The 26,350-nt window shown below is 40.0% G+C and overlaps 2 protein-coding genes across 2 annotated transcripts in view; both read right to left on the bottom strand.

The window, feature by feature from the left end:
- The window catches only part of phlpp2 (PH domain and leucine rich repeat protein phosphatase 2), a 117,045-nt gene that overhangs the window by 24,450 nt on the left and 66,245 nt on the right, over window positions 1–26,350 (bottom strand). The gene's annotated exons all lie outside the window — the stretch shown is intronic.
- On the bottom strand, window positions 6,073–22,036 carry crispld2 (cysteine-rich secretory protein LCCL domain containing 2). Its single transcript, XM_072380565.1, has 15 exons — window positions 21,812–22,036; window positions 19,321–19,682; window positions 18,117–18,235; window positions 15,028–15,160; window positions 13,838–13,953; window positions 13,350–13,450; window positions 12,579–12,761; window positions 12,443–12,503; window positions 12,256–12,322; window positions 12,044–12,174; window positions 11,672–11,715; window positions 11,481–11,553; window positions 11,065–11,140; window positions 9,818–9,948; window positions 6,073–7,623 (listed from the first exon to the last, which is right to left on the bottom strand). The coding sequence occupies exons 2-15, from the start codon at window positions 19,588–19,590 to the stop codon at window positions 7,572–7,574; spliced, it is 1,557 nt and encodes a 518-aa protein (XP_072236666.1). The 5' UTR covers window positions 19,591–19,682; window positions 21,812–22,036; the 3' UTR covers window positions 6,073–7,571.

Genomic DNA, 26,350 nt, shown 5'->3' with positions numbered 1-26,350 from the left:
ATTGGCCCCAGAGGAACCAGTGGACCTTTATGGACTGGTGCAGACGACAAACCTACGTTACACAGCCCTCGTGCACCAGCAAAGTCAGACTGGGCAGAACTTCTGGATTTGTAGGATGTAAAATATCAAACACGGAGACAACAAATTAGGTTAATATTAGGTTGTTGATAAGATCACCACAGAAACAGTGACAACTATGGCACAGTAGTTGTCGATTTAGAGGGCGAGATCAACCGTATTGGAAATGTGTCCCCACACTGCCTCTACCAGTCACCTCCTATATTTCATCTTGTGTTTCGAAGCATTCACTTCCAAGGGCGTTTGCAACTAATGTTCCAAATAAACGCAGCATAAAAAAGGCACTCATCACAGCGCACGATTAAAAAGAGTACATTTTTGGCCTTAATATGACTGCGTATCAGTAATTATTACAAAGGGTGTTCCTTGGGAAAACATCATCCATCATCAAACACAATGTGCAGCTGAAGATTAAAGCTGGTTATGAAGATGTACAGTAAACATCATATGTTTTTTGTTTTGTTTTTTTAAATCAGCGCCCGCTGTTGGAGTAGGATTTTAAGTGAAAAACACACTGCACAGTGGAACACAGTCACAACAAAAATTGTGTTTTACGTCACATGACAATGACTTTTTATAAAGCATACATGCACACCGCCATGTTGCTGGCTCTGAATCCTCTCTTCCCAGAATTACAGTGCGTCACAAGAGAGAAAGAAAAACTGTACAACCGTCAACACTGCGATTACTGAGGTTTCAGACTAATACATAAAGCCTATAGATTTACCCTGGTGGTGAAGCTTTAACTATTCCAGTCTACATTGGCTGACTACACACCACCACCACAGATTCCTCCTCATCTTTCTGACAAACAGTCTTTGTTTTCTCACTGGGAGTTGCCTTCTTCTTGGACAGAAATCAAACCAGCTCCCAAGGGAACCCAGCCAGGGATTCACTATCATGGCTCTCATGTCAAAAAAAAAGAAAAAGAAAAAGTGAACCAAATAAAACAGCAATGGGCCTACATTACGTTGTAGAGCATCATCATAAGAATTTCTCTGAGTGGTTTGGCAGCAGTTACTGAGCAGGATGGTGCAATTTAAAATCTGTTTAATGTTTCTTGTTTTTTTTACGTCAAACCCTTTGTCCGATGTGACTGAAGGTTTTCATTTGAAGAGCTCATTTCACACAAGCATATTCACCCTGACAGTAGGTGTGTGTTCAAGTTGTACTAGCTTTACTTTTGCATGCAAACTTTTGCTAATCAGAGCTAAACACAAAGTATAACTGAGGCTGCTGTGGAATAATATTTTTAATCACAATCTGACGTATAATTAAAGTCACCAAATAGAAATTAATTCATCATGTAAGGCAATCCTTATGTGGGCCAGATGTGACCCAAGGTAATTAGATGGACCTAACTTGGGTAAGCACATTAACAGTATTGGCCAGATTTGGCCGAATTATGATAAGTTAGTTTTGACATGGGTAACAGTGAGCGCCAAGCAGCTGCACCAGCAACAGACTGATCCAGCCAAGGTGTCATAAGGATACGACTGCAGATAATTCATCTCCGTAGCCTCTGACTTTTAAGCAAAAGCACTTAGAACTTCTTATTTACTTTTGTTTGTTTGGTCATCAGCTCTTTTAATATGCAATGTTTGTTCTTTTCAACCTGGCTGTCATCCACATAGTGGTTGTTTCTGTCTATCTGGGGCATTTAACATATCTAAAGCACATTTTAAAACTTTTGTTGAGTTTTTTCTTTATTTTCAAGTGCGTTTTAAATCAGTATGTCATATCATTGATGTTATTCATTTCCGTTCATTTGGATCACTGAACTGATTTTCTTGACTCTTGGTTGCAGCTCTAACGTGGGATATTTCCCAGTGGTAAAAGTAAGAGTCATACCATATCCAATCTCGTGGCATTAAGACAACAGAGAATATGTTGGACCAGGACAGATGTACAAATCAAAAAAAGTCACCGCACACCATCATCAGATGAGGAAGAAATCATGTGCAAGAGCAACATCCTTGAGAAGGTTTAAAAAAATAAAAATAAAAAAAAAACACAAGGTTGACAAGGCAAAACACCAGCTGTGTTTATCCTCTTCCACCCAAACGCCTCTGAGGGTGGACTTGATCGATAGGATGGAAGCCAAGAAGGCATATCTTCTTATGTTTAAATTTTGGTTCTAAGAGAGAGGAGGCTAAAGGGAGTAAAATCAGGGGCAAAGGTTCTTTGGGAGGCATATTCCCTGCTAAGGCTGTATGTAGAGGATTCATAGCGCAGTGGATGTGGAGTATGCTCACAGCCTGGAAATTAAGAGGAAAGAAGGGGAGGACAGCAGCTTCCTGGCCGGGGGATGGAGCCAAACGAGGCTCCTGCTATGTATCGCCCAGAGATGAGGGGATGGACCAGTGGCAACCACAGATTCCTGCAAGGAATATTGGCCAAGAGTAAAAAATAGTCAATGGCTGAAACCTGTAATGAAAGTTAAGCACCATTTGCTAAGAAACAGCATCTAATCACTAGCTATATTATTGCAAAAAATAAGATAAAATAAAATTGGTTAAGATGATGCATCCACTTTTACTGTTAACAGTGAAATTAAGCAGCCTGGAGACTAGACTTAGAGTCACAACAAATACCAATTATTCCTTTCTGATAGATTGCTTTGGAAAAGCCTTCATCTTCTACATGTATCTGCCAACTGATTTTACAGCATTCCTATGATAAGAAAGCAGGTCAGAGACGGTCCTACAATAACAGCCACATCTGTTAGATGCAATCAATTCAAGTGTAAAATTCTAATTTCCTCCACATTAACTGCCTTTCCTTTTCTTCTTCTTTGAACCCATGTGCTGTACATCTTCAATGCCTTTCTAATAAGATGACATTATGGTCAGATAGATTGAGCTTTGACATATTTTTGTGCAAGGATCGAGATCTTGGCTTGAGGTTTTAGTGTATAGAAACTTCACTACAGTAAGCCTTTGTCCAAACCTCTTGCCCCATAACAATAAAATTCCCAATAATCTGCTGATAATACTGTCTTCATAGCCACAAATACATGGCTGTCTGACTATAACCAGGTTAAAATGTTAGGGTTCCTTCAATGGCAGGACCCCAATCAGTGACCGACTCAAATGACTTCTGAATAATGTTTGACAAAATAAATGCGTTGGTGTCGGTCCAAAGTGCAGGTAGGTCAGACAATAACTGCGGGGATGAGATGGTCTGCGGAGAGGAAGCGTAGATGGAAATCTCCAGGTGCAAGTCTTGCATCCAAGTCAAAAAATGTTTATTGACCAGGCTCGGTCTCCCTTGTAAATGCGAGTTGGTAATCCTCGAGAGAAGTTGGTAGTACAGAGCAGTCTGAAAAAAGGTAAGTGATGACTGAAAACTGAGAAATGCTCCTCATCCAGGCTCTGGGCTGTAGACTCCAGTCTTAAGGAGAAAAGACCTCAGTGAAAACAGATGCGAAGTTGACTGAGTCCAATTCTTGATGCAAAGACCCCAAAAAAATTTACACAAATTATCTTCACTGAACACGAGCCAAACATCAGTTTGTCCAAACTATACCACATGTGAGCAGACAAACTGGCACCAGCTGGAGAACAGACCAAGGTTTAAGAGCAGGAGGCAATCAGACCATCACAGGTGAATCAGCCACTCCAGGAGCCATGCCTATGGAAGCCAGGAGCAGGAGGAAAACCAAGAGAAAAACCAGAAAACCAACAGATCCTAACATTAAATTGCATTTGAAAGCACGACAGAGGCCTCTTAGAGCTTCTGATTTAAACAGCACTTATGCTCTGATTTAATTCAAATCAGATTTACACTCCAACAAAGATGTATTTATAAACATCAAGTTATTGTGAAAAACTGATTTATTTGATGTAGTCATCCCCTGTCAGAACTCTGCTTTTTTGCAAGTGACAGCAGTTTATACAAAGTAAACCACAAATGTCAACCATATTGCTTGAACAAGAGTGAGCGCATCATCAAAACCAATAAAATCCAAAAGCAACCATGAGTTGTTGTATAACATCTTGTACCAATCCATCTAGAAGATTTAAAGAGTGAGTCAAAGTCGTCAGACCACAAATGTCAAGCTGCTCGGAGAAAACATAGAGATTGTTAAGAATTCATGTTCTTTGTCATCTTTATGTCAAAGCAAGAGAAAAAAGTCAAGTGAAACACCAAGTCCATTAGGATTCATTTTTTGGAGATCAAGAATGTCTGTACTAATGATGACTTATCTTCCCTTTGAACTTTGGACTTTACAGTGGGCAGTTGGCTGATAAAGCAGTGAAGTAGCACTGCTTTTGGTACGACGGATCAGTGACCAGATCAGTGGCGATAATTACTTCCAAGTCTGTTAGGTTTCAGTAGATAGATGATAAAAACGCATGTGGATTTATTCACATTCAGTTCAGTTCTTGTGAAAGACCTGCAGTGGTTATGGAGTTTGAATTCTGAAAGTTTCTAAGTGCAGCTGCACGTGTTTTAATGACTTGTTGGAAAACATTCAAGATCATTTTATTTGGCATGTGTGTGTTGACACGTGGAATTTTCCATGGCTTTCTGATGCTCCCAACAGACAAAATTCATAAAGTTTACTTTTGGATACCGTAGAAATAGAAAAAGACTTATACTGAAGAACTAAAAAGTATTTATATATACAAATATATATTCTGAAATAAATGTTCTGCTGTTGCTCTATGAGTGTTGTGTGATGCAGATGTTGTTATAACCAAAACATTTTGTTGCGCAAAGTACATGTAAGGACAAGAGGACCTTTTTACTAGTTTTTCAGGGTGAATACAAATCTTTCTCTTGAAAATGGGAGTAAAACAGTCATCACACAAGCTGTTTATCAGCAGCATTTCTAGGGTTCCATCCAACTAGGGCTTAACAGAAACTGAACATCTGCCTCTGACAAAAGCACTGGAGGTATTTGGAGTTTTAGGGCCTCTTATGCTTCATTTAGGTCCATGAAGCAGTGGCATATATTGTATGCTGTGACATTATTTCATTATTCAGTTAATTGACACACAAGAGCTTCAGTTTTGTGTGTGGAATGGGAAATTAATCATGTAAGATTTTAGCCAAATCCATGGATTCTGTCTGTCTTCCACCCTTCATGTAAAAAAAGCCCTAATGGCAGATCGTGTACAGTATGTGGGTTTGAAAAGTGATCGTTACTATTTGTTTTGTTCATGACTTGGCCTGCATGCACCCACAAGAAGCAAAGCCAAGTTTTAAACATGGTCAATGATATTCTTCCAAAGATAACGAAAAAATCCTGGGTGGCCTGAGTCTAAATTTCATTCATAATTCATATCATTCAGATTTTAGCCAGTTGCTAAGGTCAATGTACATTTAATATACTTGAGATACTTGAGATCTTGTTACAGTGGCTATCAGTGGCTGAAGGGGGTGGCTGTGGTCCAGCTAATAGAGAAGTTTGCCCTGTTGGTGGTTCAGGTCCTGGTCCTTTCCTCTTGCTGAAATCCGTGGGCAATGCACCAAACACCATGTTGCTCCTTGCATGTGAGCTTCACCTTCATTGCTAATGGTGCGAAAACTTGACTGAAACATATTGTGCTTTGAAGGACCTAACCATGGTTACAAAGTGCCATACAAGCATGGAAAATGTGTATACAGTTATTTTTTTAATTCAACTGCATGTATGTTCCCGTGCAGGACTTTTTACTTCATCACGGTCAGACATGTGAGACCTCAGATACGAGAGAGTAAACACTCTCTGGTTACATCGCTTTTTCTGGATATGCAACGCCGTTCCATGTTCCTACAAAGCAAACTATGAAGTGGCACAAAGTTGGCAATGTGCACAAAACCACATTCAGCCTCTAAAACCTGGAGGGATCGTCACTGCATGTCTAAAATATCCTCTTGACAAGACTTTCAACAAAAAAGGAACCAGTGCACTTCCGCATTTGTAAGACATACTTTATTTTGAAACTGTGCAAAAAGTATAGAACAAATCAAAAACTTTTTTAAAAAAAAGAAAAATTAGTTCACATATCTTAACCATAATTTTACTAAGGGATGATTGAAGTACAAAGAACACAGTATTTACATTTTTTTATATAATTTTGCCAAACCTGTAGCATTTCTAATAAAATATTCCCATAAAGAAAAGACCTAAATGCTTAGCATAGCGATAGGACTGAGGTAGAACAAAGAGACAGGAAGTTGGAATATACTTGAAGGCACCCATTTGTAGCTAATGCTTCTTTTTTCTTGGCTTTAACTCTGAAAACAAATCTGAACTTAACATGCCAGTCCTGCTAAACAAAATGTACCCCCACCCCACCCTTAATCTCTGCTAAGAAGCAAGTCCTTTTTATTACCCAACAGTAATGTTTTAGAAATACTAAACCAAGACATGTAACAGAGGGCTAAAAAAACGTGTTAAACGTGTTAATCGGGCTTTAGCAAACACAGTGCTACGATCCAGTATAGTGATGGATAATACAGGTGTCTCCTGTGTGTGATGCAGAGCTTCAATTGTTCCAAAGTGCCTAAGTTGCAGTTTGATTATACAAATCATAAACATATTCACACCCTTAAAAAAAGAAAGAAATCTCTCTGTACCTGAAGCATGCAACACATTCAACTGTCTTAGGTGGGAGGGGCCGTTATTTCATTCTTGAATATAGAGTGGGGACAAGAGAAATGAAGAAATCAGGAAAGCACTAAGCGATAATAAATATTAAATTTGAAGTACACAAGATAGAATCTGCTGTTTGTGACACTGCAACCAACTCTCTCTTTCCATCGAGGACTTCCACATGCCTAAGACTGAGACAAGATAGTGTTTATCTCCAGCAGTGCACTGACTTTTATTTAACACACTATCTACTCTGTTTTTGTGTCTCTGCCTGATGGTTTCTGGTCCATTTAACCAGCAAAACCTCCTCTCTCTCGTGAAAGCTCACCACTTGGCTTCTGAATCCTATTTAGACCTAGTTATGGCTTCACAGTCTAAATGTTCTAGAGCAAGAAAGCAAACATAACCCAGGAAAGCAAAAGTTGCCTCCAAAATTACAAAAAAAAAAACATATATATATATATATTTAAAACATAGACATGTTAATATATTGTAATTATTGTTCAAAACAAATAAAACATTACATATTCTGTACAGAATGATTAAATACAGTGTGATCAGTATACACTCCTGTGAAAGAAAACCTATGTATATATGTAATAAAACATCAATGTAAACATGAAACCTTTTTTTCTAACTGAAACTTGCAGCACCAGCTGTTCAATTCATCAAAACATATAAAAACATTCTGTATTCACAGATTATGTGTGTCCATGAAAAGATTACTTTTTTCTTTTTTAAAGTAAAGACTATTATTTGAAAGGGGGGACAAAGTGTCCATCAATGTTCTGTGAGTTCACTGAAGGCACGCACACAGATGAAAAGCCACTGTATCAAACCTGTAGGTTCTTTTACCCTCTTTTAACGTCAGCTGAGTTGACTCTTTGGACTTTAGACTTCAGAAGTTTTACACCTTGACGGGAAAGAGTCGGAAGGAGTCTCCGTCTGTGTTGCTTTTGCTGAAAACGAACATTTTGAAACAAATTATTTCCACCACTGCAGATATAACCACTGTCTCCTAAATATGTTGGATACTCAATCTAGCGTTTCGCTTTCAGAAATTCAGCTTTTCTTCTTATTGTCCAAATAAGCAGCACGATCAACGAAAAAGAGTTTGCAATCGTGGAACGCACGATATTTTTTGAATGGCTGTTTGTAGAATGACTCATTGCTGCAGTATTTCTTAGGCGGACTTTTCCAGCTACCACATGTGTTGAACTCAATGACTTAAATTAGTCAATGAGCGAAAAGACCTTGAAGCTATGCCATGATCAATAATCAAGATAGGCCAGTACGATTGGTGTCTGATCTCAGATAATTGTCCGCATAGGAAAACACTGGCTAAGAGGCTGACTGCATTTCCATCCTGAAGTAACTGAATAGGCTGTGATTACTTCCCCAGCAACAGAGTGCAATCCAAGCTGCCCACTCTGCCATGATGTTGGCACATGGCACAAACTCTCCGTCAGTCATTTATTGACCTCCTGTCCCAATGCCCTGAGAGAGGCCTTCCCAGCTATGCATTAAGTTTCATAGAATCAGGCTTGGATTGTTTTTTTGCCATTCAGCACTTCTCACACTCAGTTGAAATGCCTGGGTAAAGTAAGCAAAGATCCCATGTGTGGCCCATCCACACACCAAACCACACCATTACTCTTACAACCCCATATGCCAGCAGAACTGGCCACAAAGGCTTCCTTGCCTAAGCTTAGTTCACTTGAGCTGGTCACAGAAATTAGAGTGATTTGTGAAACATGATGTGCATGCAGGGAACGCACTGCATGCAATATTAACATAGACATAACTCAAGATGGGATATAGTGAATAAAAGCAACATTTTCTTGCATATTTTACATTTCCCCCTGTCAAATGTACTTCTCTACTCTGGTTTTACCACAAGCTTAATGTTTTTATTTCAGTTGTGTCTCAAGGTTTTCTTTACTGTAGTCTCATTAGTCAAATATTAAAACTGAGCTGTGCATAAAGCCAAATATAAATATCATTCTGTATCTAAACGTTGTTCAATCTCCAACATAACATTCAAGTTTAAACTTATTCTAATCCTTTTTTCCCCCATAGAAAGTTAACAGGTGCGAACGCTTATTAAGAAATTTATTCTCGGTGGATTTCTGTTAAAGCCTCAAGGCTCTGTGTTATGTTAACAACCTTAAGGATTCATTTCTCTTAATTCTATTCAGAGTTCTAAGTTTACAACCTCTTCCCTGAAAAATTCCGCTATAGCCAAATGCTGCAGTTTTGAAATCATTCAAACCTGATGTATATTCAAGTTAATATTAAGACAGTGTGTCAAATGTTAACACAGAGATTTTGTTCAATTCTGCACTTTTGACAGCAAAAATGGAGTTTTGTGCTCATGAACTGATACTCCACCGAGTGTTTCGTTCCAGTCTAATCCAAACTTCTTTGAAATAGGCAGTGAAAATCTAATTCAAAATGAGTGCTTATTTAAAAGAAACAAATCCAGAATTTTAACATTTGACCTGCTCTTTTTGTTCTATTTAAAATTAAACGTAGTTTTCACTTATTTGCAGGTCATTGACTAGTTGCTTTTCAACACCTTATTTGATAGACTCCTTCTATTTTTAATACACCCCTTCACAGAGTTTTTTGTTTGGATTTTTATGAATATTTGACAAAACTATACAAGTGACAGCAAGTCGCCATTCACAGAATTAACAACTTCTTAATCAAAGTTAAATTGAAATGTAGAAGAAAAGTGTAACCTGGTTTCAAAAATCACAGGAGGGCTTTTGGCATAATGAATTGGGTTTGAGAACAGCTTTTAATTATGTTCTAGCATGTGTTTCTGGTGCTCATGATTCCTCGATAATAGCCTACATTACAGCTAAGAGGGTTTGGCAGTTTCACAGCTGCCAAACACATGGCTGCCTGAAAGCTGTCACACGCCATGTTTAGACGTGTGTTTTAATTTTTTGACAGAGCTCCCTAAGATCAGCGGGACTGCACAGAGCCAAACCTAAAAATCGTAAATGTTTGAAATTCTTTCTCTCAACTTGCAACTATTGGACATGATTTCTGATCCATTTATTGGCGACTTTAGCCATTAATTGTTGTGCAAATCTGTGAAACAAAAACGACTAAATCTGTAAATCGTGAAAACGGGAGTGATACCTTTCAGACTGGATGCCGTTTTTCAAGACTCCGGCATAGCTTTTTCTTCTTTCCAGCGGCACAACATCGACAAAGCCTCCATCTGCTTTGATTACGCCTGCATGGATAGCTGCTTTACAAATGCTAGAGTTCTGTGAAGACATAAAGTGTCCAACATGAAAAAAGGCAAGCTGGAAAACCACCTTTACACTACATGAATATTGCACACTGCAAACAATGTCTTTCACTAACACAGAGACAAACAAATTAGCACACACGCTCAAACACACACACAGGAAGTAGAGTCTGAGCCAGAAGTCTGGTTCTACCACAACAGACCAGAAGCTCTTATCAACATAGGATAGGATCATTTATTTCCAGTCCAAACACAGATCACACTGTACATACACCCCACCAACTATTCTAACCAGACGGTTTATGTCTCATGTCTAACCAACATTTAGCCTTGACACCACTATAGAGACAAATTTGGGTGCCTGAGACTGTAAAACATTCCTTGGCACTTTTGTTTGGAGCCAGTGTGCCAGCCGCAGGGTCTCTGTGGCGCAGTGATCTGTGCCCAGCTGGACGTCATCAAGGGGCACTTTCATTAGAGGTGCAGCTCCACTAAACTCAACATGACCTTGTGTGACTGTGCAGTCTCTAAAATAAGCTGCAAGATCTGATAAATTAAGTCTGAGGGCGCTTTACAATGACTAACACACTATTATTACGATATATTTGACTTCAGGGTGATGATCTAAGCCAGTCCTCCTTTTCGTGTTCATTATCTCTGCGATACAGGCACTTAGTCTGAGATAATGCCTTGTTGAGCCTCTGAGCAGTCAGTGTCTTGCGCACAGGAGCACAACCTCTGCACTTTGTGGTCGCCATTACTATGATTCTACAGAAGATATATTCCTGGAGTGATTCAACAGCTTTCCATAGCTATCGTGTGATCTAATTATTCAACAGATGCAGATTTTTTTTGTGTTACAGATAATAAATTAAACAGATTACATGTCACAGATTCACATTTAAACTGTGTACAGACAAAAATAAAATCATACAGTTTATAAAAAGATCTTGACTGTGTTGAATTGAGGAGTTTCAAATTGTTTTCTTTCAGTTTGTTGACAAGTTGATAGAGAAGGACATTCGCAAGGCTTGACGTGTCAGAAGAGTAGATGATTACACTAATTAAAGCGCAGATTTTCAGACCTTCGGTGTACTTTGTGATCACTTTGTGAAATGTTTTTGATTCTTACGTCTGCATAGATGTTGTTTCCAATCACAGGAGACCAATACGAAGGCTGAGTCTTGCAGTTGGCTGGACAGAAAACTCTGAAAAACACATTGGACATGAGTAGGAATTGGCAGCGACAGATAGGAACAAAGTGAAATGTAAATAGATAACACTTCAACACTATTGATGTAGCATTTATTAGCATTTATTAGCATTAGCTAATTAGCAACATTCATTATCTGGGTGCCCACAGGAGAAGTTAGTCACAAAGACATCATATATTTACATCTGCTCATCAAAGTGTGTTAAAATCCATTTTGACAAAACCCGTTTACAAATACTACTTAATACTAGGGTTATTGAGTATAGTCTAAATATATTTCATTATGAAAGACACTTGAATTTGAAATATTCTGAAAAACAAATGTGCAAAGTCACCTTGGACAGTGTGAAAAAGGTCTTTTGAAAGGGCAGATTTCAGCCACTGTTGCGTAGCAGTCAGCAGTATATTCTGTCAAACAGAGAAAAGATGAACACTGAATATACAGTTTCTAATATATGTTTCTAGACTGTACATAAAATAATGACTCAGTGTTCTTGTGAAAAAAAAAAGAAGAGCTAAAGCCTACCTTCCACTTTGGCCACCACAAAGGAATTGCCAGATTTATATTTACTGCAAATACACAAGGGTGTTTAGAAATAGGGAACATTGTTCTTCAAACATTCCACCATAAAAAGAAAAAACCCATAAGTTTTGCTTGCTGTTGAGGTGAATCAGCATTATCTATGTTGAAAAATATATCACCTAAATGCAGGAGTTCAAACATACCATTACTAACTTTAAATGTTGCTCATCTGTTAGCCTAATTGATACTGGCCTTGGGTCTCTCATTGAAAGTCCCGCCCACATGCTTCAGCTCAGGAGCAAGCGAAACCTTTGAATTTGGCAGGAAAATTTCCAATTCTAATGATGATGTCCAACTCATTCTACTTGTATCTACCTGAGAGACTCGATGCCATTCTTTGTGGATTTGACAAAGAATGGAGACTTGTCTGTCCTTGTGACGTCAACCAGCCCTCCGTTGTTGTCAATGACCCCAGCATGGATAGCAGCTCGGCAAATGCTCGATTGCTGCAAAAGCAGGATGTGAACATTTAAGTATGTATTTATTGCATGATACTGGACATTTATTTTTGAGTTTGAGAGACTCACCACATCGTAAGAGACAGTTCCCCAAACTTTCCCCTTTTTATTCAGACAATTAGCTGGACAGTTGTGTCTGCAGAGGAAGAAAGCAAGTTAACAGTAAAGAGTAAGTGTGTGGTGAATTCAAATTGATTGGATGTTTAAGTCACATCAAGATATCAGTTTACACTAAAATTCATTAGAATAACCTGACCTGTTGCAGGTTGCTCCTCTACACTTATCTCGCAGTCTCGTCTCACACTTGATGTTGTGAGCTGTAAAAATGAAACAACACGTGAACAAAAAGAACACAAAGGTTTAATATTGTTTTTAACAATTCCTGTCGCTACCAAGATAGGTGTTGCTGGGAGTTTTTGATGATGGTGCTCTTGGTGTGGCAGGCTTTGGAGTGGAGGGCTTGGACACTGGTTTCTTTGGAGGTTTGAGGGCTGGTCTGGAGGTGGTACGAGGTGGCAGTGGTACCTGAGGCTTTTCCACCTCATTCATGTCCTCAGTCTCTGAGCGCTGAGAGTCTGCAAATAACCATGAAGATCAGGCTGATGTGTTTAATGTTAAATTCAGTCTTAATGAGCCCATATTATAGTAACTTACAGGTTCATTAGTTTATCTAAAGGGTTTATACAAGAATAGGTTAACATGCTTTGAGAAAAATATGTGCATTGTTCCAGTACTGCACAGTGTAGCACCTCTTGTCACTTTCTATCTGAGCCACACTGATTTGACGCCCGACTTGTCTACTCTAATCAGTCAATCGATTGGTCGAAAAATGGTGGGTTGCATGGTGGCTGCTCATTCTTTCTTTTGAGGTGTGCCTAACCAACCACTTGGCAGCTACTCTGAAAATGGTGGATGTTGATGTCAACAAGTGAGAGAAGAAAAGCAAAGATTAAACACCAAGTTTTCAGCAATATCAGAAGAAGTGTCATCAGTGGGAGAAACATAACTCCCACTGGTGTAAATTTGTAACTTGGCAGCACTTTCAGTTGTACAAAAGCTATACATCATACTGAAAGAGCAGGGGAAAAAAAAACACTAAAAGTATAATATGACCGCATTCAAAATGAATGAAAATCATTTTCATCAAAAATCAAATGGCTCACCTTTGTAGCAAAGGTTATTTCTGCATCCTCCCCCATAGCTGGGAGGACATTGGGAACAAGGGCGGCCATGCTGGTATGGGGCCTCTCCAATCCAGTTTCCCCTGCAGAGGTGGTGAACAATGGACAGCTTAATTAAAAAGTTAATCATCAGTCCACCCTCACTGGGCTCATAGCATTTTAATGACTTCAGCATTCTTTGCTTTTCATCAACATTCCAACAAGTCAATAGTCCTGCAAACTAATAAAGAAAAATAATAATTCTTCCCCCTATTCCTCATAATTATTATTTTTTCTTTACAGCTGGATGAATTTTAATAACCCCAATATGTCACAAATGTCTACAACAACGAGTGCTGCATATTTGCAGTAAAACTATATTAAGAACACACTCTGCAGCATTTGTCAGCCCTCTAGGAGGAGGAATGTAAACAAGTCTAGAGACCACTGGTGTTGATGAACAGTGGGACATTAGGGAATATTGATCTTACTTTGGGGAATAGTTGCATACAAGGTAAACAGCGTTCTCCCATATATCTCCCCACACGTTCATCCGTGGACACACATGCACTCCACAGCCCACTCGGCTAGTGGTTGCCCATACCAGCTGTAACAGGGAAAACAAACAAATGGCTAAAGTTAGCACTTACTTGAATTTCATAGAAAAGTCAGCTCCTAAACTTGCGGCCTACATTTCTTGCCTGACACTCGTGGTTCTACTGTTCGAGTATACTGCTATTATATCCCAGATGAATGTTCGTCATATGAACCCTATTTGCCCTCTTTGACACAATCCTGGCGGTTTTCATCATTCAGTTTGAAGAAGAAAGAATACCCATTGATCATATCCTGACTATAAAGAACAAAGAGCATGCTCAGGCTGCAAACTGTGCAAGGTAAAGTAAAACAGGTTATCAAAAGGAAAACCTGATCATAAAATCATGTGCCATTTGACGTGTAATACAACTCAGCATATTCCAAAACTTCTCCATATTTCCCTCACAAATGTGCGCTCTCCCTCCCCAGGAATGTTCATCTTTTTCCTGATACTTTAAGAGGCCACCGGGAGTTGTGAGTCAGCACATGGACTGACGTGTGTGGGTTGTTCAACACAGTGCGATCACAGGTAGCAATGGAGTGTGACAGCCTGTTCTGTAGACACATCAACAAATAAAAGACAGGGAGAAGGTGATGATGCTCAGATTTGGCACTGCCCCCTCTCAGCAGCATCTTCAAAAGAATTCAGGTCAAGCAGTGCAGGATGTCTGGTGTGTCTGGAAATGACTACCAGATGGAAGAGATCAGGTTTCAGCATGAAGGCAAAGGAAGGAGTCTGGATGTTTCTGTAAACTCATCCCAGCAGCTACAAAGCAAAGTCTTAGCGAGGAGGAGGTCAGCCATTCCATTTCTAGTTCCTTTTGAGTTTTTCATTTTTTTCATCCATGCATCCTCTTCTTTCTATTTCACTTTTTCCTCTGCCCCCATGTTTTTATATAACGGAGTTGAGGCTAAGCTTATAACTAAGTGCTGAGAAATCTATCAAAAGCAGATTCAATGAATTACTAAACTCAAAGAAAATAGTCAGATTCACAATATACAAAGCAGCAGATGTTGCAAATCTTTTTTCATCATCATCAACAATGCAATTAGACTGCTAGCATAACATGTGACGTTGTCCTACCTGGGTATAATGGGTGCACATGGGCCCAGAGCAACGTTCTGGACACCAGGGATTGCACTCATGCGCGTAGGGATAGGTGTAATCTTTCACCTCATCGTACCAGGCCTGGACATGGAAGACAGGTGAACGGTATCTGTGGGGCCAACGAACACACACACACATGCACACAAACAAACACAGACAGACAAACAGTAGGCTAAGTCACAGACCATCCAACTACCATGGGCCAAAGGGAAATATCTGAGGGAGCTGCCAGGTGCTTTGGCCAGACTTGAGAAACACTGCAAGGACTCTTCCCTCTCCTTTCAATCCTCAAACGATTAGTCAAAGTTTGAGCTGTTGCAAACAACTACAGTCAATTTCCTAACATAACAGGGAAAATCAAATCAAGGTGACAAAAAAGGAATCAGAGCAAACCTAAACATGGCTTTAAAGCCCGACAAATCAGTTCAAGCTCTCATTATAAACATCTCTTTTTATGGTATTGAAAAGTGCTGAGCTTATAAATGGATAAGAGGGAGAGTGGAAAAAAATTACTCAACATCAGGGTTTGCTGGCACAGGAAGAAAAGAAGGGAGTATAGAGGGAGAGGTGGGGTTGTGAGAATGAGGGCAGATTCCTGGAAGGGCACCTGCTGCGATAGCCATATGCTGTTCTACACAGAGGCTAACTGTGTCTGTCCATTCAGAGTTACACTTCCTTGCCATCATTTTGCTGTTTAGTTTCCTTCACAGGTTCTGGATAGGGTTCATGTCTGGACTTTGGCTGAGCTATTCCAACATGTTGAATATTTCATTACCACCTTGGCTATATGTTTCAGATTATTGTCATGTTGGAAGAGCCACTGTTGCTCCAGAGGAAGTTTTCCTTCCTAATGTTTTCCACCCAAATCTTGATGTGGTCTTCTTTTCCAAGTATTGCCCAAGCTCCAGGGACCGCTACATAGGCCGTTCTGGTGAATGTGGACAGTTCTAATACCTATGCACAGGGCTTATCGAGGTTCCTCATTTGGTGAAAGAAAGGAGAAGTACTGAATCCCCAGAAAGTTGGCTCAGCGATTGGGTTTTACACTCGTAATTCTAGAATGCACCACATCATAGTAGCATCAACTTGCAGCAGCTCTGCTAATATTTTGCGTGTTTCGTTTGTCGAGATTTTCCATTGAGTTTTTTTTAATCCCACAAAATACAGATTTTTGCTAGATTTTTCCGTGCTGGTTTAGAAGCTGGGACACTTGAGTGATTTCTCTACATACTTTTGTCACTTTTAGCATATGTCATGATGAGATATAATGCCGCCACAGGAGCTGTTAACAAATGGGGACAGCTGATTGTGTTCTCCAAAAGCTAACAACTACCCGCAAAAAGACCCCAAATTCCTGAGGAGTTGAAAAAAATGGCGTGGATGTAGGGCAGGCTTAAGATAAGGATAGTGGTGGAGAATGTTTAAATAAAGTCTTCCCTTAATCCTAATGGGGAATGTGAGTTTGCCAGCAAATGAAATGGATGAGCTTGGAGTATTCATGAGGACATAGACAGTATAATGGGTTTCATCAAAACATGGCTGCAGGAGCATATACTGGATTCCAAGGCCACTTTCAGACAATACACAAATTTAAAACAGTTAAGTGCTCCATAATTGAAAAAGCCCCGCTATCAGACCTCATTAGGAAATCAAACTGCAACCTGGTTCCCCACACCTCCAACTATACAGTCATTGTACAGTGCCAACCATGGACTAAAATGGGGGTTGGTCTAAGGAAAAAGGAAAAACTCTGAAGGGGTGCTATGAGACAACATACACTCTGTGAGCCTCATGGAGATTACTAAGTGGGTAACAGATTGTGTCAACGTCTGTGTGGAAAATATCATCCCCACAAGGAAAGCTATGTGTTCCTCAGTAGTAAGCCCTGGATCACCAGTGACCCGAGAAAGCTGCTGTATGAAGAAGAAAATCATCAGGGAGGTTGGCAGGGAGGTATTGAGGAGTTTACACAAACAGTTGAAAAATAGAGATAAGAGAGTGTCCATGCAGTCGATTCAAAATCGGTTTCTTAGCCTAAACTATGATTGCATTCTCACGCTATCCAAGTTGTTGTACCCAATTTTATTCTGTAAAGCAAACCAATGACAATGTTTTGTTAAACTGTCCATGAGGGTGACAGTGGCGTTGTTAAAAGAATCCATTTTAGCCTAACCTTGATATTTTCTAACCCTAACCACGTAAAGTTTTTGTCTAAATCCAACCAGGAAGAGAGAAGTGTTTCAGTAAAGTCTTGTTATGTTGTTGATGGAATGTATAATCTGGATCTCACGTCTCACAAATGGCCACAGTTCAAATCACAATTTCAGCAGAGAATCTCCATTTTGGGCAACACTGGACATCCCAGTATGCAATGATCCGAAAAATTTAGTCAGGACACAGTTAACACGGAAAAGAATATCAACATTTTGGAAAGGCAAAACCAGATTCCAGACCCCCATGATAAATCTGAGGAGGGAACTAAAGATCAGCGATGATAAGGTAGACTTCCAGCCTCAAGATCTGGAGATTGATTCCAATTATTTTTCACCCACCGAGGCTAAAATTCCAGGTGTAACTCAGTCTGACCATTGAACCAACATTCCCATCCTTACAGCTACGATTAAGAATTATTTTCACTGACTGAACAAAGGACCTGGACCAAAATCTGTTATTCACAAACTAATGAAATTCAAGTTGCATTTATGTTTAACCGAATGGACATATCTGAAACATAATTTCAAGGTACTATTTTCCCAGTAAAAGTCTGATAACTAATTAATAAACAATTAGGGAATTACTTATCAGCTGATAATAAGACTATTATCTAAAATGTATAAATCTTTAACTAATTTTATCCCACCAGAAAGTGGGAAAAAAAATTAATATTTCTCAGGTATCCAAAAAATACTGTACTCAAGCATTTAGGGCCGATGTTGAAGGTATTCATACATTTTCATTTGTTATCAAAATATTGTTTTTACTTTTTTATATTTTTAATGCTAAGAATATTTCAGACCATAACACATTGGAAAACTAACTAAACTATGAGTGTAATTCCATCTCACCTGCCCCAGTGAACTGCCAGGTTTTGTCCAATAGACATGAGCAGGTCCTGAGGCCCATGGTCCCACTGACACTCCTCTGCCCAATGAGTGGCAGATCGCTCCAACTCATCGTCCCAAACCTGCACACATAAAGTAAGATGAGTTTCTCACAGCTTGTTTCAGACAACAGTGTGAAAACCTTGAACAATTCTATTCAGTATTCAGCAGTATCCACATCATGTTCTGACTCAATAAGTTATAAACCTCAACCTGTTCAGAGCCTCTGCCATTGCACTTCCTTCCTCCATTCCTTTCCAATAAGGTGAAATTGAGCTGCATGCAAGTACAACATTAACCTTAAATGGTGACATTTGAGTTGAGCTCCTGGCCTTGGTCCACTGCAAATCTTTTGGAATCACGAGTGAATTATCCACATTTCCTGAATGGGATTCCTTACAACGATGGAAAGGAGGGTGGAAAGCAGAGGAGACACCTGACTCTCGCTGTGAAGGGGACCACTATGAAAGCAGTGAGGGCTACAAACAGCGTGGCCCCTCAAAGTACATCCACTCAGTAAATTTCCAGCCTTTTGGTGGTCGCTAAAACATGCACACACGGACATCACTGTAACCCCAAACACCCATTTACTAACACAAACACACACTCTGCCTGTTCATTGGAATTTGAGAGAGCAGAGTGAATCTACAGACAGTTTCCTCCAAACCATAACCGCAGTCTTGAGACACACAGGCAGCCGGTGCTTCTCTTAACTTCATGGAACACATGGTTTTCAGTAATCTTCGGTGTATCAACAATAATCCCTCTCCTGCTTCACCCGTAAATGTTCCACAGATTCCCTTAATTTTTCCTCTCAAGGCTTGTTCTTTCCTTCACTTTCCTGTATTCTCTAGTGCTGAGCTGTTTGTATGTAAGACAGAGTCAGCATTATTATTCTTCCTGTAAAAGAGTGGCACAGCAGGCTGGCAGCGGGTCAGCCTTTATGACTGCATGTTTCCAGCAGAGAGTAAAGATGGGTTTTATTACAGTATCACCACTTTTCTGGGCAAAATAAAACTTTATAACCAAATTACAAGCCTTGTTTCAGTTCTCATTACTGCTGACACATGAAGGTGAATCCCAAGATTAAACTTGACGACTTCTGGTCTTTTTGATAAAGGGTTAATAAGGATGAAATAAATAACTTGATAGATGGAACATGTCTCACCATGTACTCCATGTTTGAGGCAGTTGGGTAAACGCTGCCCCTCAGCTTGTTGTGCAGCTGGAGGATCTCTTCGCGGTCCGACCAGAGGATGGCTCGTCTGGTCCTGTTCCCAGCTGTGTTGCTGGTGCCTTTCCGGTCTGCTTCCTGCTCGTAGCGGCTCAGCAGCTTCCTCAGCTCCTTGGAGTCAGGCAGGGAGAGGGAAGACGAGTCTGTGACGCAAGACAGCAGGAGGGAGAGGATGGGGAGCCAGGCCACAGCAGCGCAGGTCATTCTGACACTTCGGCTGTCTGGATTGTACTTTCAGGCTACAGTGGATGGCAGCTGCTTGAGTGAATGCTGTTCCTCAGAATCGCAGATGGAACCTGCAGGGAGGATATCTTTAAGAAGACTGTCCCCACTGTGTGAGTCAACAAAGTAGAGTGCAGATTTTAAAATATGAGCGGACGCATCACTAAATCTATGTAGGAGATGCTTCCTCTGACAACCACATGACGAATTACTCAATAAGGATTAGTCACCCTCCTCTTATAGTAGCTTTTCTGACTGATATGGTCACATTTGATCATTCACAATCTTTCCCGTGTTGCTAATATTACGAGCACTGGCTCAGTTTCTTATGAAAGCAAAGCTTCAGTTAGCTGACGTAGAGTGCTCTTACTCAGCCAGGGACTTTTTACTCCCTGCTTTTCTGCTTTCCATCAAATAAACCTTTTGCCAGCTTATGACTGTTTATTAGTTATACTAATGATATCTGATGCAATCCAGCAGAAAGGTCCTGCAATAAGACCGTCATTTGAGGAGCTATTATTGTTCTTATTTTTTCTTTTGCAGTTCATGTCACTAGCGATTTTTGCATTACAGTGAAAGGTGTTTTGACAATCTGCCCCCCTTATGTATGACCCTCCCACCACCATCACCACCACCTTACAGCCACAACAGTGTCCACAGCGCCACTGTCAATGCATCTTTGGTTTTGTGTTACCTAAAGCAGATGAGACTGTACTTGTTTGCCTAATAAACTGGTGATGCTTTATGTAGAGTCTATGATTGAATTAATTTGTTTTGGTTTATTATTTATCACTTATTGTATGTTTTCCTTTACATATGCACAAAATTGGTGTTTGTCTTGCATTATATTTTGCTTACATCATGATACCGTCATTACCTCACAATACATTGTGCAACATTTCATACTTTTCAGCAGCTTCAAAAATATTTACATGCAACAGATAAACTTTGTGCTTAAATTAGTTTTTAGGCATCGAACTAAAACTGATCATTAGCACTGATTTTGTTTTGGATTTGTTGGATAGCAGTAAAAACTCTTTATCCATATTTTCTGGCTCTGATTATTTTGAAACCAAACTGAACTTTAGGGTCAAACACTGAGAAAAAGCACATCTGAGGTCTGGTTGACAAGCTTTTAACCCCACTGAACTGTGTTTGGGCAAAGCACTTCATTTCATCCAGTAGCAACATTATGTAGCTGACTCTGTACCTGACTTTACCCCTCAAGGCTGCAAGCAAGAAGGAGAACGTCCAAGATTAAAAATAAAGCAAACATCAGAGAATCACAAAGTTGTATAGAGAGAGAGGAGCGCTCAGTCAGTGTGCGATCAGAGGGGAACGAGAAAATAAACCAAGCTCTAGCTTGCACTGGTTGCTCTCATCCTTGAATCCCTTCACCCTTTTCCCTCTGGCTGAAAAGGCAGCTTGAGGTCTGGCACCGGCTCTGTGTCAACATGCTGTGCCAGCTCTGGGCACTGCGAGCCAGCGGGCAGCCCAGCCACCACACCCTTCTCCTTTCCCTGTGCCCTGTCTTCCCTCTGAACCTCCACCAGCTTTTCTGTCTGGGCCCCTCTCATGGCTCTTGAGAATTTTGTACCAGAGTGACAGACAGAGCAGAGGACAGAGACACACGTGCATTTCCACCTTTTGTCTATGGGAACTTGATCCTCTATGCCAGTGCTAGGGCTCTATGGGCGACTAACCTCTTTCAAATCTCACAACAAGTTTGGACATAAACTACAGCCCTTGCCACAATGAAGATAGTTTGAAAAAAAAAATCATGCTTGATTACTTCCTTATTCAATGATTTTAATTATGTTTTGCCCCTTTGAGCAATAACACTATATGCTTCCTTGGATGAGGAATGTTTTTGATAATATGTACATAACTGGTAGTCATACATTCAAATTGCAAAATCTTCAGCATTGCCCATAATCTTGCAGCCCGTAAATAGTCATTCTATCATGGTACCACTGCCACTGCTCTATTTACATTTCCACTCAGAGGCTGCAGGCACTGACTGGTGGCGTCTTGCCAGCAACCTTATTTGCACCCACAATTATAATATTATAAGTTGAATAAATCATTAAACTTGAAAAAGAGCAAAGCCATTCGGGAGCTGTACCCTCACATCTGTCTAAATGCAGCTTGATAGTCTTGTTTCTTTGCGACTAAAATTTGCAGAATGCCTGGTCTTTCTCACCTCCGTCTCTCTCAGTCAGTATCCAGCTGTTTTTGGAGCTGCTTCCTTTGCGCGCCGGAGAGCTGTATTATTTCCTTATGAGAAGACCGAGCTTCGGTTGCTGCTGCTTCTTTTTGGCGGTGCTCCTGTGGAACGTAGGAACTGTCTTACTTCTGTGCAACTCTGAGTGCCTTATATAGCTAGAGAAGGAGATCCCTTAGAAGCAGAGGAAAGAATTACTGTCTCTCCTCACTCCCACTACTCCCCCCCCACACACACACACACTCGCAATCGCCAGCCTCCCTCTTCTTGGCACACGGCTCGTCGTGCGTAAACTGATGTCGGCGAAAAATACTACAAATAATCTAAATCAGCATGCAGTCACTGGCAGGCAAAGATTGTATCGTATCTAAAGAAGCTCGTTTTAAACCAGGCAGGAGCAGCGATGCACTGGATGATCTGTCAAATCTAACATTTGTAAAAGGATTCATAAGTTGTTGCCTAAATAACGTCTGAGAATAAACACAAGTGGAAAATCTTACAGCTAATTAAGAAAAAAGACACGATTGGGTATGCGCATCCAAGACAGTATGTAAGAAATCTGAAAGAGTCTCATCAGTTTTATAAATTCAGAATAACGTTTCTTTCCATTTGCATCATTTAGAGTACATCAAATTAAAATATTCATAGAATCGGGATAAAATTATATTTAACACACACCAACAAAAGAGAAAGGAAGGACAGAAAAAAGTCTTGAGTCACTGCCATTTCCTTGTTCAATATCAGCAAAACTGGCAACAAATGCAGGGATTTATTGAAATATGTGCAAACATAAATGGAAATACAGTGTATGAGACTTTGTACAATTCTAACAACCTTGAAAGTCAACAGTATGACCACCTTCATTCTGCAGCACAGCCTGACCCGTCATAGACATGTTTTCTTGTCATTTCTGTAAGTAGTTCTGTGAAAATAGTTGTCTATTTGTCTCATCGTTGTCTTGAGATGCTGGCTGCCTTTTGTGCCATCTCTGTCATGACGATCCCACACTGCTCCAATAATGTCGAGGTCCGGGTTACAATTCATAATCAGTTCTTGCTAAGTTGTCAGTTGTGTGTTGACAACACTGCTTCATCCCTTAGGTTTGGCGTCTGATGTGTTTAAATGATTTATAAGTCGATGTTAAGTGGCTGAACAAACAAACAAAAGAAGAACCACATTCCTCTGAAACGGTCCTGTAAAAGAACTGGACTTAATCTGTATGAAGAAAAAAAAACTGAAAGACCTTTAGAAACCCCAACACAGCATATTTTTATACTCCTCAGCTCAGGCCTCAATAACTATTGCTTAAAACCTCTTTTCAAAAGAAATCCAAGTAAGTCTGGCTCCTTTGAAGCAAAATATGACTAAATGAGGGGTGACTCAAGACATTTGCTTAGAACTACATAAATGAAAAAGCCACAAAGGGTATTTTCTGAGCCTGAGCTAATTAATGATGGATTTAACGGGAAGAGAGCTGACCTGTGATCTGATGAGTCAAGACTTAAAATGTGGCTCCTTATCAGCACACAGCTCAAAAGTCAGCATCCGTGACGGTGTAGGGACTAATTAGTGCACATGGCATGGGTTACAGGCACATATTTGTGAGGTTGATTAATGCCGAACTATATACACAGGTTTTGGAGCAACATTCTGCTCGACAGATGTCTTTTTCAGGCAAGGCTTTGCCTCCATCAGCAAGACAATGACAAACCACGTTTGTCCACGTACAACAGCACTCGGTGGTAAGACTTAAGGTGCCAAGCTGGCCTCTGTCAGCAATCCAGAATTGGAATCTACTGAAAATATTTGGGGCATTATGAAACAGAAAATACAATACAATAACAGGCCCTGAACTGTTAAAACCCTATTTTTTTTTTTTTGTTTGGGGGGGGTCCTCATATGTCACCATCATATCTCCCCACTGACCCTACAGAAAGCCTGCTCACCATGCATCAACTCTTCAGATATGTGAGGGAGGGGGATGATAATGTCAATGAAGTTCTTAGTAAGGCCTGTGGGCTTTGTTTCTAAGCATCTACATGTTGCTGTACAGGTTTTAATGAACAAAAACATCTTACCCAGATGTTTTGTGAGGGACAACATTTTAATCTGGTCAATGACATCCATCCAGATGCACAATGATGACCATAAGCATTTTCCTCCATCCACCTGAAAACATCACCGGGCATTTCCCTCTTTAGTTCCATTATGTAAACAGGTATAGTCCTTTATTAATCATACAAATATTGTACGAGCATTAAATCAGATAGTGAGGGTTCATGAGGTGGCAGAGGCCACTTTTAACGGGTCACTTATCCATAAACCCAGCGCACGTGGGAAGAACACTGCAAACCACTCCCTCACAGTTAGCGAGATCGGAGTCTTGATCAAAAGATGTATAACATTGGTTGCTTGCTCCGTTACATTTTTCTCCAAAGTATAAAAAATTATTTATTTTCGGTGGTCGATCACCATTCAGCAGTTTTTTGTTTTTTTTTTGTGTCTAGGTCAGCACATACCTGCAGACACAGAGACAGCAAAATAATAGCAGGGTGTTATGATTACATGTTAAACTGAAAGCTAATTAGAACAATCCTGATTTATTCTATTTTTCCATTCATTCATTTTTGGTGAAAGATGAACCTATGATGGGGAAAAAATCTGAATATCCAAAAAAAAAAAAAAAAAAAAAAGGGAACTGCTGAGTGGCGGCCATGTCTACAGAAGGGTTAGGTTAACATGGAAGATCATCAAGGCTACTTGGAAATAATTCATAACTTAATTCATTGTGGCTTCAGGCGACGAGGCTGTGGTCAGTTCGGCATTGTCGGTCTGGAATTTTATTGGATTTTTATATTTCTTTCCAAACACATTTGCAAAATGTGACATTTTCTACTCAGGAGTCGTCCTCATCCTTGCAGGCAAATTTCTTATCGAACCACACGTGCTTTTAAAACCTCTGGAAACCAGCAAGTTAAAGGTAACAAATATTTACAAACTTTTCCTTATGCATTTTGACCAATGTAACCAGACAAAAACGCTTCTGAAACTGGCCGGAGTGATGTATAACCCAAGCAAAGTCCCCTCACAAGTAACCAGTCTCTAATTAGATTTCTTAAGAAGCTTTACAACAACACACAGTGATGACTCCTCGATATTTAGGCGTATTTATTCACCCATTTATTTGTACAGGCTCTAAAAAGGGAACCTCAGCAATTCTCGATCCCGAGCAGTCCGCTGACAGATGTTAGCGACGCCGCACTCCTGTCCGGGATAACTTGTTTTAGGAGGATTTTCCTCAGAGGAGTCACTCGTTACTCAGCCCCATCAAACCAGACATAATTCATTCCAGGACACATGGAAGATTACAAGTGCGCCTCCAGGACAGCAAAAGGATTAACTCCACTCAAACATCATTTTCTGGTTTCCTTTTCTAAATCAAATCATCTCTAGAAGGTGGGACCCCAAGATTTATTTGAACCACTGTCATGCAGATTTGTACAACTCTGGTTGCAAAATCGTTTTCTTTCATAAACTCCAGATTGTTAACGAGTCTCCAAAAGAGGGGGAATTTTGAGGGAGAAAGAATGAAGAAACCACATGTTACACGAGGCCGATTGTAAAAAACAAAACAAACAAACAAAAAAAAAACTAGTGGGTGGACGGAAATGCGGAAAAATGGCTAAAACAGAGGGCAAGATGAGTCAAACGGATGTTGATGAGAATGCTGTGAGGAGATCCCCACTGAAGCTTTAGAGATTTGTGACACCTTCAGTGAAGATGTACGTGCCAGTTCATCGTGTACCTGCACTCAGTGGAGATATTTCAAAAAGCAACCGCTGTGAAGGCAAACCATCATTCAGTAAAAGGGACGCTAAAGTGTCCCGTCATTACCTCATTTGGCTTCTTAATCATAAGGACACAAAGCAGTCCAAACATTTACCGTAATTAAAAAAAAAAAAAAAAAGTTTCCACAGAAGTGACTTGACAGACCTGAAGATTCCTTTTTAAGTCCAGGCTTGTACGCTTATATGTGGGTAGAAAATGCAGAATATGGTTCCAAGAGAAGTGGGTCAAAGGAAAAAAAAAACCCCAAAAAACTCCACGTTTAAACTGTGGCTTGTTCCGTTCGAAATTTGTACGAAGTTGGCAGCTGCATAAGATACTTGTTTGCATTGTGGTGACTGATGTTTAGGTGGACATCTGCCATCTAACTAAAGCATGAATCACTTCAGGATTTAGGCTGTTTGTGGAGCAGGAACAGATACGACAAAGACTGTCATCTGCATGTGGCTTGATTTTGTCGCCCCGGGAGAGGAATCGTTTTTTTTTTCCTCCTCTCTGAGTACTTCAGATACTTAAAAGATTTATTTGAAAGACCCAACATGTTCATGTAATAGAACTTGTCGTTCTGAGCCTATTTAATGGGAACATTTTCTTGTTTAAAGCTCCACTGGATGGTAAAATACCATTAGAATTGCAGCCTTGTGTTGGAAAGAGAAAAATAAATAATTGTAA

Source organism: Leuresthes tenuis, unplaced genomic scaffold (genome assembly GCF_036924035.1).
Source record: "Leuresthes tenuis unplaced genomic scaffold, fLeuTen1.0.hap1 SCAF_2, whole genome shotgun sequence".
Classification (NCBI taxonomy): Eukaryota; Metazoa; Chordata; class Actinopteri; order Atheriniformes; family Atherinopsidae; genus Leuresthes; species Leuresthes tenuis.
Note: the sequence above shows the minus strand (reverse complement) of the source record. Positions and strands in the feature narration are given on the sequence as shown.